The 16,064-nt window shown below is 55.3% G+C and overlaps 1 protein-coding gene across 3 annotated transcripts in view; it reads right to left on the reverse strand.

Annotated features, from left to right (window-relative positions):
• LOC133346145 (lethal(2) giant larvae protein homolog 1-like) overlaps positions 1–16,064 on the reverse strand; it is a 65,497-nt gene that overhangs the window by 12,279 nt on the left and 37,154 nt on the right. For 2 of the 3 annotated variants that reach the window (XM_061557596.1, XM_061557586.1), the window contains exons 4-11: positions 12,259–12,340; positions 10,983–11,116; positions 6,967–7,125; positions 6,292–6,454; positions 4,889–5,027; positions 3,699–3,750; positions 2,068–2,222; positions 1,003–1,226 (exon numbers count right to left, since the gene is read on the reverse strand). In XM_061557596.1, the coding sequence (XP_061413580.1) occupies positions 1,003–1,226; positions 2,068–2,222; positions 3,699–3,750; positions 4,889–5,027; positions 6,292–6,454; positions 6,967–7,125; positions 10,983–11,116; positions 12,259–12,340 (1,108 nt within the window). The remainder of the gene's footprint in view (positions 1–1,002; positions 1,227–2,067; positions 2,223–3,698; positions 3,751–4,888; positions 5,028–6,291; positions 6,455–6,966; positions 7,126–10,982; positions 11,117–12,258; positions 12,341–16,064) is intronic. The other variant, XM_061557604.1, reaches the window with a different exon arrangement.

The raw sequence follows: 16,064 nt of genomic DNA on the forward strand, positions 1-16,064 counted from the left end.
GCTTGTTGTCCTTCCCCCACACCGACGATTCGCGCGGTTGGCTACGTACGGTATGCAAAAGAAGTTCAACATCTATACTTACATGTGTTGTGTGTATTGCAAACGGTGATCTCTGAAATAGCGCTTTGCTCAGTGTGCTACTATCCCTATGAATAACTCAACCGGGAATGGATATCCATTGTAATTTCTATACATACATTACCCCCCCCCCGCCCCTCGCACCCGACTGACTCGCTAGTGATAACATCACATTTATCCTTTCTCTCTTTAAGAACGAAACAGGAGGATTTCTCCACAAATCTGGATGTCCGCCTGATGATGCTGGTTGTAATTACTGGCGAAACATCGTACTAGAATAATACATGTCGTGGGGTTTTGTTAACGTGACAAACCTTACGAATTGACGGTGTCGGGTGGTGGCGGGTTTAACGACTAAATCCTACTTGGTGTTCAACTACTATCTCAATGACCCGCATTCATTCCCTGGCCACGCAAGAACCTAAGTGGCAGGTTTGGCACCCGATACTGACGCAAGTTCTTTATATCTCGTGAAGTAGAACTGGTCAGCGGTACGGTGAGCGGCTTGCAATCAGAAGCTTCCAGCTGCGTGTGAACCTATAGGTCCTGTGTAGATACTCAAAGACTCCGAGACCGATCCACTCATATAGATCCACTCACACAGAGACCTCTAGACTCACAGACTCACACACACCTATAGACTAACACACAGACGGAGGCTTGAGCTGATATAGAGCGATAGAGATATGTAGATGAGAGGTGAGGAGATTCAGAGTGGGTTGGGGGTGGCCACGCAAAAGCCACGTGATTTACAGTAGGCTCGAGCTTGCAAGAGTAGGCCATGCACGCCGCAGAGGAGATCCTCCGGAGCCTCCCCTCTCGGCGTTGGCGTGACAAAGCAAAATTGCCGGCGGCGCAAGGGGCGGAGGTCGAAGCAATCGCGAGGGCACGGGCGAGGCCTGGCGCGTTCGTCGGCGGACTCACGGCGTGCGACTTGTTCTTCTCGTCCTCCTGCTTGCGGCCGCAGCGCGCGATGCGCTCCCAGATCTTGAGCGGCACGGCGGAGACGTGGTGCGAGCAGGTGATGGCGGACGAGTGCAGCGACGCCAGGTACGGCGGCGGGATCGGGGCCCAGGATTCTGAGCGCAGGTCGATGGCCACCAGCTCCTCCTCCACGAGCACGATGAGGGCCTGCGGCGCGTCGTACTCTGCACGCGCGCACGAGCGCCAGCGCGCCGCCCGTCTTAGTCCGGCGGGTTTTGCCCGTTTTCGTTTGGCGCGCATTGGTGGTAACCAAAAAATAAACTTGTGCCTCACCGCGAGAAGGGGCCACGAGTTCGGTTCGTGACCTCGGGCGCCCTCCCCGCGTGGAGTTTCTAAGTTCTCCCCCTGTTCTGCAGAGTGTGAGCGAGTTTGTGTGAGAGTGTGTGTGAACATATGTACGTGTAGGGTGCGGTAGTACAGCAGTTGGCGGCAGTTAAGAGCGGTTGGTGCACCGGACCATGAGCTCGGCGACCCATGGAGTTCGATTCCTGCTCACGGCCACCACCAACACCAGTGACGATTATCTGAAACGGCCTTGGGCCTACCCTAGATCGGCTCAGCCTCAAATGAGTAACTGGTGTAGCGGTGTGTAGTCAACATCGCCACTGTCGAGACAAAGGCGGTCGGTCAGTCGCGGTCCTGTCAACCCCACCCCCTTGTGTGCCGTGCCGGCTTTGATAGGTGCTCGCTAACAGCACTTGCTCCTACAGTCTGTCAAGGCTATACGGGGGATCTTTGTTTGTTTGCTGTGTATCAGTGCGACTGTATGAGTGTGTGAACTTTGTACATCCCCCCCCCCCCCTTCTGCCAGTCTACCCTAGACCATAACCCGTAACCAGTTTCTCTCCTGGTTTTTTTTTCAATGCTGTAGATAAACCGGTTATGATTAGCCACCTCCCTCACCCCACCCCCACAGCCCCCCCCCCAACAGCCCCTCCCACCACAGCCCCCCCCTCCCACAGCCCCCCCTCCCACAGCCCCCCACCCGCCACCCGCGCAACTCACCGCTGTCGGGAGCCTCGTTACAGACGGTGAAGAAGTCGATGACGCGGGATGTGAAGTCGAAGGCGACGTGCCTGGTGCCGTGGATCACGGTGACGCTGTGGCGGTCTCCGTAGCTGGCACGCGGCATGCCACCGCTCAGCACGATGTACGGATCCCTGCCGAGAGAGAGACAGAGAGAGTCGAGCGCGAGGGGGGAAAACCGCTCCCCCCCCCCCCCCCCCCGGTGTTGCCGAAGTCGCCCGCTGCGACACGGCGAGCGGTGCGCCGTGTGATCCGCGATCATCGGGTCGCTCGTTTTTTTTGTTTTTCTTTCGCAAATTATCGTCGGCGCAAGGAGGCTGATGCCATCAAGTGCTGCGGAGTTCCATTTTAAATGTATTCACTGCAGGCAAAAGACATTTATTTCTCTTATAAGGAAACTTCCACTATTTGTACACACACACATATGTAGGACGGAGGACAAGAGGAAAATTTCCAGTGTGTTGTTTGGATAAACGGAAGGAACTGAAAAGAGAGGAAGCCCTAACCGATGAGTGGTTCGATGGCAACATCACAAGAGATCGGTGCCAGAAAGATGTGGCACTACTTGAGCATATTGGCACAGGACAGAGGAAAGTGGAAACAAGTGACGAAATGTGCAGTGGACAACTTCGGATAATCTGCCCATTGATCGTAGTGATGATGACGATAATGATGATGAAAGCACACATACATGATACATATTCTTAGTTTTTTCGGTAAAGTCACGTAGGTAAAAAATTAATAAAAGTAAAATAAAAATAAAATCACGACGTTTCGGAGGCAACACAAGCTTCCATCTTCAGGTGGAACTGTCACAGCATGATAGCTGTATGACTTGTATCACTTGATACAGCTATCGTGCTGTGACGGTTCCACCTGAAGACGGAAGATTGTGTTTGCCTCCGAAACGTCGTGATTTTTATTTCATTTTACTTTTATTAATAAAAATTTAAATTTTTACCTACGTGACTTTACCGAAAAAACTAAGAATATGAATCCTTGCAGTCACGAAAGCTTCTAATCTACATGATACATGTTCGCGAGCAGGATATTTTTCCGGCAGGAATGTGTATATATACAGTTTCTCGCCTACCCCTCTTGGATTTCCAAGTAACTTTCATTCGAGATGAATGGAACTACGGCTGGGATTATTAGCCGACGATTGACTACTTTTGTTGCGGTCGATTCCTCGGGGCCCTTTTAATCACGGCGACCGGCCCAACACGAAGGCAGGAAATCCCCTACGAGCCACGCGGCAGCATCGTGTGGCCGATGACATCGTCAAAGCCCCGTGAGACACCACCTCCCGCGTCCGACCGGCAACTATTTTGCGTGCCATCCGGTCGGCCGAGTAACCTGAACCGATAATCCGCGGGGCAATCGGTCACTCAAACAGCCAGATTCACAAGCCGTGCGCTCTGCACGGAACTTATCCGAATAATATAACGAAATCGAAAAGTCGGTTGGGATAAGATAAAAACAAAAACAGAACTGTCATCCCAAGAGCATTGTGCGCAAGCTGCTGTTACAAGACGACCGGTGCGTTTGTTTTCCGTTCAAGCGTGAAAGCAGTGGGGGTGGTGATGGTGGTGAGGGGGGGGGTCACTCACCCTCTCGTTAGCAGCCACTGGATCTTGTTGATGGCTTTGCAGGGGTAGGGCCCTGACGGTGGCAACAGCAACAGGGGCAGCATGGAAATCACGAGGGAGAGGTAAAACACACGGCCGCGTATTTCACTTGCACCCCGACGCGTAAAACAAAAACAAAGATCCCCCGTATAGCCTTAACAGACTGTAGGGGCAAGTGCTGTTAGCGAGCACCTATGAAGGCCGGAACGGTCCACGAGGGGGTGGGTGGCCAGCACCACGCCCGACTGCCTTTGTCTCCCTAGTGGCGATGTTTACACACCGCACCAGGTATTCATTTGAGGCTGAGTCGACCTAGGGGAGGCCCGGGACCGGTTCAGATCACTGGTGTTGGCCGTGAGCGGGAATCGAACCCGTGTCGCCGGGTTCATAGCGCAGCGCGCGAACCGCTACACTACCGCTCCCCACACACGCGTAAAACACACACACACAAAGGCACGGCAACATTAAATACTTGATCTGTTCAAGTGCTGCGCCTGTGTTGTGCTATGTCTGCATGCTAGTGCACGTAGCATGCTATGCTTGTGTGTGTGTAGTGTGCTATGCCTGTGTGTGTATTTATGTGTTTAGCGGTTAGCGCACTGCGCGCCACGAACCCGGCGACCCGAGTTCGATTCCCGCTCACGGCCAACATCAGTGGCAAATGAACCAGTCCGGGGCCTCCCCTAGGTCGACTAAGCCGAAAATGAGTATCTAGTGCGGTGTAAACATCGCCACTGGGAAGACAAAGGCGGCTAGGCGTGGTGCTGGCCACCCACCCCCTCGTGTGCAGTGCCAGCCTTCATCGGTGCTCGCTAACAGCACTTTTCCTGACATGGGGGCTCTTTGTTTAGTTTTTTAGTGTGCTATGGTTGCATGCTAGTGCACATAGCATGCTATGCCTGCGTGTGTATGTAGCGTGCTATATCTGCGTGTGTATGTAGCCTACTATGCCTGTGTGTGTATGTAGCATGCTATGCCTGCGTGTGTATGTAGCGTGCTATCCCTGCGTGTGTATGTAGCGCGCTATGCCTGCATGCCAGTGTATGTAGAGTGCTATGCCCGTGTGTGTGTGTGCAGTGTGCTACGCCTGTGTGTGTGTGTATGCAGTGTGCTACGCCCGTGTGTGTGTGCAGTGCGCTACGCCGCCGTGGCAGCAGATGCGTGTGCCCCACCGTAGGGGATCTTGTGCCCCCCCTCGCCGTCCTCCTCCTCCGCGCTGCTGCTGCCTGTGTGCCAGACGCGGTAGCTGCCGTCGTTGTGCGAGCTCACGAACTGCGTTCCGTTCCTCTGCCAGGTCACGCTCTCCAGCTGCTGCTCGCCCCCCAGCACACACGCACACACACGAAGACAAAGATCCCCCGTGTAGCCTTAACAGACTTTTGGATACAAGTGTTGTTAGCGAGCAGCACATCTCTTGAAGGTCGGCAAGGCACACGATGGGGGTGAGTGGCCAGCACCACGCCCGACCACTTTGTCTCCCCAGTGGCGATGTTTACACACCGCACCAGGTACTCATTTGAGGCCGAGTCGACCTCGGCGTGGATCCCAGGACCGGTTCCGATAATCGTCACTGGTGGTGGCCGTGAGCGGGAATCGAACTCGGGTCAACACATGTGTGTGCTCTCACCAGTTGGTGGTTAAATCACTTAGGATGTATCCCTGTGAAGCCCTTAAGTGGATTGACCATGGCTGATTACAACGATGACGAGGATGATGATTACGATGATGATTACGATGATGATGTCGATGTTTCTGAGTCAAGGGCCGGCTGGGAGGGCAGCACGTAGGCCATGCGAATGCTGCCCTGGGCTCCAGCGAAAGATCAACGGCCTCTCCCCCCCCTCACCTCTCTCCTCACCTCTGGAGCTTTCGAAAACAACGTCAGATTCCAGCGCCAATTAGGGACGCACGCATTCCACGCGCGGAAAGCGCATTCCACTCACACCGCAAGCCTAAAAACAAAGCACTCACTAACGAGCGTTAATTAGGGAACGGCGCGCCTTCTGCAGGACGGGCTTGGCGCGGGTGCGTCTCAACCCCCACCCCCCCCCCCAACGTCATCCGTGTGCCCGCAACAAATGTGTTTTATACTGCAAAGCGGCCCACAGATACACAGGTCTGAGCTCAGCGGGGAGCTTGAATTACTGTCCCCCCACACCTCCCCCCCCCCGTCTCCTCCCCCCCGACACGACTCGCTCACCGCTCAAGTTCATCTGCCCACGGTCAATCCACTGCTGGATGAAGGCCTCTGCAAGTATTGGTGGATCCAAGAGGCAGGCGCGGTGTGATGAGGGCCATCAGATTTATCCAGCCTAAATAAAGATTATTTTATTTAGGCTGCCAACCACCACCTCACACCCAATATCACGTGGACATTTATAGCAGCCAAATAACGCACGATGTCGATTCTAGATGTGGAGGGGAAAACCCGGAGCACCCGGAGAAAAAACCACGTGACCACGGGGCGACAGAGAGACGCAGACTCGAGATCGAACCCACGACCATCCTGCAGACTTGAACATCTCCCCACCCTCCCCCCCCGCCCCCAGATGTGACACCGGGCGTCCCTCCTTGCCTGCGCCGTAGGGAAGCAGCGGAGCATGCGGCGCGTCGCCTGGTCCCACAGCAGCATGAGGCCGCGGCTGAAGCCCACGAGGAGGCGGTGGGGGTCCCGCGGGTGCTCCTGCACCGCCTCGATGGGGCCCAGCGCCTTGCCGCCGCGGTACTCGTCCGGTACTCTGCGGCACAGGCGCGGTCACCAATGTTACCTGCACTCTGCTGGCGCTGTTGCTAGTGCTGCTGCAGCTGGTCCTGCTGCAGGCGGTACAGCTGGTGCTACTGGCGCTGTTGCTAGTGCTTCTGCAGCTGGTGCTAGCACTGCTGGTGCTACTGACACTGGTACTACTCCTGTTGCTGGTGTTGATGGTGCTACTGATGCTCTCAGTGCTGCTGCTGGTACTCCCAATGCTGCTGGTGTAGCTGGTGCTACCAGTGCTGTTGCTGGTGCTACCAGTTCTGGTGCTGCTGGTGCTACTGCTGCTGGTGCGACTGCTGCTGGTGCTACTCCCAGTGCTGCTGCTGGTGTAGCTGGAGCTCCCAGTGCTGCTGCTGGTGTAGCTGGTGCTCCCAGTGCGAGTGCTATTGGTGCGCTACTGGTACTGCCGGTGCTGCCGGCGCTACCGCTGCTGCCGCTACATGGCACCGGCAGATGCCGACGACGATTTCCCGACAAGGCGAGCGCGACGCTGACCCGTGCAGCAGGTCCTCCTGCGTGAGCGTCAGGTCGTCGAGGAGGCGCATGGCGGGCAGCTCGAGCTGGCTCACGACGCCGCCCTCGGTGCCCATGTAGAGGCGGTCGCCCGCCACGCTCGCCGACAGCACCGTGACGCGCGCCAGGCTGGGCGGAGCGCTAGAAAAACAACGCGCACACGCAGACACGCACGTGAACACACGTACAATACAGGTTCGTAGTGCAGCGCTCTAACCGCTACACCACCGCTCCCCGTACAATACACACGCTGCGAACACACACACACGATACACACGCACGCGAAACACACACCCGCACGACACGCACGCACACACAAAAAAGACAAAGAACCCGCCGGATAGCCTTAACAGACTGCTGGGGGCAAGTGCTGTTAGCGAGTAGTGCCTATGAAGGCCGGCACGGTGGCACACGAGGGGGTGGTGGGTGGGTGGCCACCACCACGCCCGGCCGCCTTCATATCCCCAGCAGCGATACTAGATACTCGTTTAAGGCCGAGTCAACCTAGGGGAGAACCAAAGCCAGTTCAGATAATTATAATCGTTACCAGTCAGGGCCGTGAGTGGGAATCGATCTCCTTGGGGGCTCGTAACAAAATGCGCGCTAACCACTACACTACTGCTACACACACACACGCGCACAGGCGCGCATGCCACACACAGCTGCAGTTGAGACAACATAAACCTGCTGTAAAACCATGCCCTAACTCCCAACTGACAGGATTTAGAATGAGGGATTGCCAATCGCACAAGGATCAAAGTCTCTCCTTTAACGACTGATGTACAGTCGCACGAGCATAAAGACACACACATATATACACTACCAACCCCCCCCTCTCCCAGCCCATATAGCTGACACAGGCTTTGGGGAAAGTGCTGTTAGCGAGCACCTACTAAGACCCGGCACGGGCACGTGGGGCAGGCCAGGGGGCAACTGAGTTTGGGGGCCAGCGCCACGCCCGGCCGCAATTTTCGTCTCGCTCTGGACGCTCGAGTACTTCATTTCAGGCCGAGTCAACCAAGGCTGATGCAGCGACGACAGCCGCCACCGCCGCTCGTGACGGTGACGTTGCCGCAGAGAGCTCCGAGGTCGCACGCCCACTGCGCCAATGGCCGGCAGACAGGGGTTTAACTTAAATTTCGATTTAAAGCTTTCGTGACTGCAGGGATTCATCTTCTTGGTTCTTTCGGTAAAGTCACGTAGAAGGGAAGTAATAAAAGAATAAAAATAAAACATGATAAAATAATTCTCACGACGTTTCGGCCACATGAATGAATTCATTCAGACGCTGTCTCCCCGACAGACCTGGTCTTCTTCACCTGAGGACGGCTGCTTGCGTTATTTTATTATATCATTTCATTGGGGTTTAACTTGTCGTCGAAATTTTTCTTGCGGCCCGCTGGTCAACTGGAGCAGTGGGTGGGGGTGGCGCACGACAAGTAACCCTAGCGAGATGTATACCGGATGTGGTGTGCCGGGTGTCGCCCACCTGGATAGATCCGGATCACGTTAAGCACCTGTCGCAAACCCCAAAAAACACCCGGAAATGTGCCACTAGCGAGAAACATTATCACAGGCGCCCCCTTTGCGGGGTTGCGTCGTAGAACAGTGCGGCAAAATACTGCACTGTACTTCTATGCTCCCACCTGCGTAACGCCGTGTGTTCACCAACCCGCACTGACCAGTGAGGCAAAGTGTGGTCCAATAATATCCACAAATCATAGAACGGGGGGAGGCCCTCATCCAGCAGTGGAGTGACAAATCGGCTTTATGGGGGGAGAGGGGGGGGTGGGGTGAAGAGGTGAGGTGCTGGTGGCTTCTAGCAGCAGTGACGTGAGCAAGCAATTGCAGGGCTGCACCTTTGACCGTTTCTACTGAGCCCAGCACACCAGATGGTGCTACAGCAGAGCGCAACAGTCAACATCAAACGGTGACGAGTTTAAATCCTGATTGGAGAAGGGGGTGGTCATTTCTGCTCCATCATCATCATCATCCCTTTGAGGTCCAAATAAATAAGTACCACTTTGCGGGAAGTCAAACAGTGACCGTCTCTGAGAGACCGCCGCCCGTTACGGGAATGTGGAATTTCCACCGCTCGTGGTGACCGTGGATGGAGAATGAGCACCAGTTACTTCAGGCTTTCCTTTGAGCTTGAGGGAAAAAAAAAACTGGATCGGCATCGTTTTTTTTCTTCCCTTTTGCTCTTCAATTTGACGTCTGGCCGAACAGAGAAAGAGAGAAAGAGCTCGTCCACCGCAGAATGCGTTTGCTCGACGGCGGAGGGTCGCGTGAAGTTAACACCCACGTGATATTTTTTCCACGCGTGCGTGACCCCAACCCTTGCATCGCGCGTGCGTGACCCCACCGCGGAAAGCAGCGTGACCCTGATTTAAAGTTGAGGATGGCCCACGGAAGCGGATATCGGAGAGCTCGCTCGGATCCCTTCTTCAATCGATTTGCGGCCCCACACGCAGTCGAGGGAAGCATTGTTCCTGCCCTCTCTGCATTTGCGAGTAATGTCCATCGCACGACAGTAAAACTCATGTTTTAACGGCTGAAAATTTAGCCACGTCAAGCGTAGAACCACATTTTTTTGAAAAGTGATTTTTTTGTACGCGCAGTCATTGGTGACCGGGCTGAGACCATCAACTCGATACACATCGAATTGCTAGGCTTGAGAACCCGGTTTAAATCACAGGCAGTGGCCGCAACCTGGATTCGAACCCGGGGGGTTCAGCGTTGCCGGCTCAGCGTCTCCGACCTCTGGGCCACCTCCACAGAGAACACTGCTGCAACAACACGATCGCAGTCGGCAAATTCGCATTTAAATAAAACCATGGGAATGTAAAATTGCAGTTGCCGCTCTGCATCTGCATCAGCCGTACGAAGGAAAAAGAGGAGGATTCAAGTAAAAAAACAGCAATCGAGTTAGCCATTAGAACCGTCACCCATAGACACCTGAAGCGTTCGCTGTGAGATGAAGCACACCATCATAATCATCGTGGCCATCGCCATCATAACGACGACGACGACGAGAAGCATGCAAAAACACCATTGCGCGACCCAGCTCCCAGCATTGAGGCAAGGTGGCAGGACAGCTGACGTGAGCTCCTCGGCGCTAAACAAAGCAAGCGGCACCACCACCACCACGAGCAGCGATGACTGACCAACGACCCACGACTCAGTGACCCATGACCCAAAGAGCCACGAGCTGGGTGTGAGAGCAGAGAACGGCATGCACGACTCGTCGCCCCCCGGAGCAGCCAGGATGGGGGGGGGAAACAATCCATTTAGCGGAGACTGCAATCGATTCAACGCGCCGCAAGCCAGCGCTGCGGACGCAACAGACCCAATTTGTCGCTCCCTGCTACGACGGCGGAGGCCCGGGCCACCAAAACGTCGTCGCCTGCTTGCGCCGGGAGCGACGTTATCGTTGGATGCGTTGATATTTTTGTTACGTCCGAGTTTGCTCGCGCTTGTTCGTTCGTTTACGGAGTCGCTCAAATTTAGCTGTTTTTTCTTTTCTCTCCCCCAAGACGCAACTTCGTGGCTCGGTGGGGGGGGGGTAGCTAGTGAATAAATTACGATTTTATTACGGAAACTTTGATCGAACGAGAAAGCGTCTTTACCGAAGAAAAAACTAAAACAATTGGCAGCTTTTATTTATAGTTTTAGAGAAGCCTTGTGAGTAATTGTGTTTTTTTTTTATCTTGGCCCAATCAATCATTGCACATTGGCGGTTTAGGTAATTAATGCCGCCGATCAATAACGAACGGGGCGTGGCGGTGTGCAGCTGTGGCGGCCGCTAGACCCGACGATGACGATGACGACGATGACCTTTGACCCGTCCGTGTGACGATGACGTCGCCTCCCAGCCGTGCCCTGCCAGCGGTTGCCTCAAGGCGGAGGGGGCAGGTGGCGCTCTCGAGCACGACCCGGTGGAGCAGGCACGGGGGGGGGGGGGGGCGTGCCGGGGGACAAGGTACGGGGTTTTGTACTTTGGATGTTGTTCAGACCCTGGCCGGCTCGGGATGGTGAAAGCCTGGACTTCGGTGAGCGTCGAGTATCCGTCCTTCTCCACGATCTCCCAGAGGTGCAGCGAGCCGTCGTCCAGCAGCGAGACCACGCGCGCCTGACACCAAAGACAAAGATCCCCCGCAAAGCCTCTTAACAGACCACTGGGGCAAGTGCTGTTGGCGAGCACCGATGAAGGCCACGTGAGGTGGGCGGTGTGCACAGCACCGCCTCCCGGCCGCCTTCGTCTTCCCGATGTTTACACACTTGCACAAGATACCCCATTTATGGCTGAGTCGACCTATGAGAGGCCCAGGACCGGCCGCTGTTATTGGTCGTGACAGTAAGTCGAACTCTGGTCACCAGGTTTGCGGTGCGGTGCGCCAACCACCACACTAGCGCTCCCCTGAGAAGAACAGAGACAAATATCCCCCGTGTAGCCTTAACAGGCTGTGGGGAAAGTGCTGTTAGCGAGCACCTGTGAAGGCCGGTACGGCACACAAGGGGGGGGGGGGGGGGGGGGCCGGTGGCCAGCACCACACCCGGCTGCTTTTGTCTCCCTTGTGGCGACGTTTTAATACATCGCACCAGGTACTCATTTGAGGCAGAGTCGACCTATGGGAGGCCCAGGACCGGCCGCTGTTATTGGTCGTGAGGGTAAATCGAATTCTGGTCACCAGGTTTTGCAGTGCTCTAAACACTACCGCTCCCCTGAAACAAAGACACACACACAGAGACATGTGCCACATGCATTAGAGAGAGATGCGCAAAAGATATACACTGAGAGGCGGTCTGATTTCAAGGGCATATATAGATCTTTCATTGCTATAGAAATCTGCATTGCACTTCCCACAATAATTTTAATATTTCAATCTCAATCAGGAGTTACGGGCCTATTTTTCAATGTTTCTCCCACGCATACAACAGCCCAGAACAGATGTTGTAGGATGGACGGGGAGGGAGTGAAGGGAGGGGGAGGGAAGTAGGGGAGGAGAGGGGAGAAGGAAGGAGGGGGGAGGGGAGAAGATGGGAGGGGAAGGGAGGAGAATGGATGGGAGGAGAGGAGATGGTAGAGGATGGGAGATGGGATGGGAGATGGGATGGGAGGGGATGGAGGAGATGGGGAGGGAGGAGATGGGGAGGGAGGAGATGGGGAGGGAGGAGATGGGAAGGGAGGGGAGGTGAAAGGAGCAGAGGGGAGGGAGCGGAGAGAGGGAGCGGGGGGGGGGGAGGTAATTGGAGGGAGGGGAGGAGAGGCACCTGTCCTGGCAGGAAGTGGAGCTGCGTGACGATGGCGATGTCGTGGTGCAGTCCGGTGAACTCCACTCCCGGAGCACCGTAGCTGCGGCGCGGGGACCATCAAGGAATAATACCAACAACGATAACAACAACAACGAGAATCATCTCTGCACGTGTATGGCGTCCGCTTAAATGCCTCGGGGCAACTCGGTGCACCTTCAATATCGTCTCAGACAATTCAATTTCTCAACTTGGGATTTACACATGACGGTATAATTCGCGGGTAATTTTTCAGCCGCCCGATTGTAAGAGGCTCGGTGAGGCTTTCCCGGGTCAAACAAATTGGAGTCTTCTTTCGTTAGGCGCTTCTGAAAAATAATGAATAGCTCAGAGGGCTTTACCTGAAAAAAAAATGTGTTTCGTTTAAGTTTATTTATAGTGATTTCCTTACCTTTCCTATACTTTGCAAAAAGAGATTTCTCCGGGATAAAAAAAGATTCTGATATGTTGAGCTGATACACTCGAAGACCTCGTCCGATGGGTTTCTGACCACAAAAGGGGGGCCCACCTTTTGTCATCATTTGGCTCTGCCGATTGCACCCGAATACGAACTAACGACGTCAAATTCGCCCTTGACGACGGAATTGGTTGTGTGTTGAAGGTGACACGGACACAACGTGACAGCAGGTAGCGCCACTGCGAGGAGTGGGCGAGCGCCAGCCGCCCACCTGTGGCCCACGAGAGACGCTGCATTCACCATGGCGATTACAACACCGCGCGATGGACGGAGGAGAGTGCTGCATCATTACTCAACTAACTAAAACCATAAACTATTTATATTTTACCAGGTAAGGCCCACTGAGCTATGTAGCTTTTTTCAGAAGAGACTTGGCCACAAATGATTGCTCAACGATGTGGCTTATCACGTGGACATTTATAGCAGCCATATAGTCTAAACACGCGTTTCCAAATGTGGTGGGAAAAACCGGAGGGCCCGGATAAAAACCCATGTGACCACGGGAAGAGAGAACAGGCAAACTCCAAACATTCAGGCGTCAGGGTCGGGATCAAACCCACGAACCTCCTGTAAACCAGACGAGGTAGTTAACATCTCGCCACATCCTGCTAATCACCGTGACATTAACAACATCCGTTACGGGATTCAGATAATGACAATAATGATGAGACTGCTTAATCTCGTAAAGTGATTGCGCTCGTGCTACGCAATACAAGGACGCATCGGCCCAAACGTTCAAACAGCTTCGCCCGGCTTGCCAGCCTAAAGTGACATCTTTGTAACGTCATCGGACAGCTCACCGCCGCCACCCCACTCACCGAAGCCCCTTCTGTGCGCCCTAAGAGCCAGCTGCGTGGATGAAACAAACAAACTCCCGTTCCTCACGCGTTGCATGGCAACAACTCCGCGACACTCGGGCAACTCGGCAAGAAGGGCGGCACTCGGATGCGGTGGGGATGTGGGGGGGCGACGGTGTTTCGAGTTCGCCGCGTTGTGTCCCATGTCCGCCGTCTGCGGGCAACTGCGGAGAGGCCGTTGACGCCACCGCCGCCGCGGCATCGTGAGTTCGTACCGCGGCCTCTCTCGCTTCTGTGGGCCACTTCTCGAGAACGGGGGCGATGCCCGGCCGACCCTGTCGCCCTGCGAGAGATCCATGAATGAACGGATCTCTCTCACGACGTGATGGGGATTGCGGGACTCATTTTTAACCTATGAAAGGGGCCGCACACTTCGTCTGGCGGTCGACGTAGATTTGTCCCAGCTCTGTCATGTCACACCGTGACCATTTCTGTCACCCCGCCTACAATCGCGCTCTAACAAGGGTATGACTGGAGCAAGCGCTTATTTGTATATACACAGGAGGCACTCGCTGCACCTCATGGCGAGCGGGCGGGCCCCTGCCCGTCAGCCCCACCCAGACAGTGAGTGGCCCGATGTGCTGCAACATTGGCCCTGCCCACTGCCCAGATAGCCCCACCCACTGCCCAGGTAGCTCCACTCACTGCCCAGGTAGCCCCACCCACTGCCCAGGTAGCCCCACCCAATTCCCAGGTAGCCCCACCCACTGCCCAGGTACTGCCCGGGTAGCTCCGCCCAATGCTCTGGGAGACCTGCCCTTTCACAGCCCCTCCCCCGGGGAGTAAGATTTTAAACCGGAGAGAAAATCCCGATTCTTTGCGAATGCTTCGGGACACCGGGACAGACATCATGAAACCACCCGGGGACTGTTCTGTAAAAGCCGGAGGGGGGGTGGGGGTCGGTTTTGTAGCGTCACCATTGGGCCCCCATCAACCACGTTCACACCGCAGCGGACGCTGCTACTCACCACTCACCTGACCCACTCACCCAACCAACCCTTGCAGTCACAATTAGAGCAACCGGGACACGCGTGGGCAAGCTCTTTAGCCCCCGCGGGATTAACAAGAGGGCTCGCATTACCCAGACAAAACCCACCGGGAACGCTAAAAATAACCATCCTTTACATGGTGGTGGTGGGGGATAGGGGGGAAGTCACAGGCCACGCGGAACCCTGTTGGCATAGCACACCACGTGGGTAGCTCTTGCCCGAGAGGGGTAGGTGGTGGTGTGGGCGTTGCATGGCTGCGAGCAAAAGGCGGCACCGATTTACGCAGAGACCTACCGTGGCTCGGAGGGAGCCAAGCTGTCGCGTAATGGTAAGCGCGAATGGATTTCCAATCCAGTAAAATGGCCCGTTTCGAGTGCCACGTTACGACTGGTGGCAGATGAAAGCATGCAAGCAGCAGCCTGCGCACGCATCTCACGTCTTAACGCGGACTGTGCTTTACCCCCTATATTATTTATTAGAATGCGATGATTCCCATAACGCGGTGTTTTTCAGCAAGGCGGCAACGACCGCATTACCGAACAAGGCTACATTTCGCTTCGACCAGCCGAGAACTTTGAGAGACGGACAGGGAGTGGAGGGGGTCTCCATTCGCAAGTGTGACCCGGTCACATCGGATTATAACTTTGCTTGTTCACTTGCGAGGGCCACGGCGGTTTTGCAACTCCCCGCGACACATTGAGGAGCCGCGACTCACGACCGACCCGCGCGAGTCAACAGCCCGCACCACCCGTGCCGGCAGGCCGTCTGGCCTCCGTCTTCGCGCGCAAATGCATTGGCCGCAGCACGCCCCGGCACGGGGTCCAAAGTACAGGGCGGAGATGGGGGATCTGCGGTGGCGCGAACCGAGACAACGTATTTGCCTTACAGACCGGTCGCCGTACAACTGGACCTGGGCACACGGGCGATCGTCTCCAACGCCGCCAGCCGCGGTTATTTTGCCATCCGTGGGTCTTTCGGCGTTGGCCGGAAAATAAAAGCGCACGCAGATTGCTGCGATTCTAAATAAAGACGATAATCGATTGTCGATTTTACCAAACTTTCACCAACTACACGCAGATGGGACACGACCAGGAGTTGGAAACCTGCGGATTCCGGAGCCCGCATGCCAGAGGTCGCAAACGGGTTTTGATTTCTTACCCGTACCCGGCCGCACCAGGGTCGCAAACGGGTACCCGCACCCGTACCCGGCCGTACCCGTACCCTCCCGTACCCGGCCGGGTACGGGTAGGGTACGGGTATCGGGTACCCGATTGCGACCTCTGGGATGAAGCCATGTTGCAGGCGTGAGTGGGTTGATTCTAGTAACTTGAATTGTGAGGAGACAAGACGTTGGGAAATGAGTGATAAACGGTTACTCACCAGTGACTCACGGCCTACCCGTACCCGTACCCGGCCACACCAGGGTCGCAAACGGGTACCCAAACCCGTACCCGGCCGGGTACG

Source organism: Lethenteron reissneri, chromosome 3, assembly GCF_015708825.2.
Source record: "Lethenteron reissneri isolate LAM-NWPU_2019-01 chromosome 3, ASM1570882v1, whole genome shotgun sequence".
Lineage (NCBI taxonomy): Eukaryota > Metazoa > Chordata > Hyperoartia > Petromyzontiformes > Petromyzontidae > Lethenteron > Lethenteron reissneri.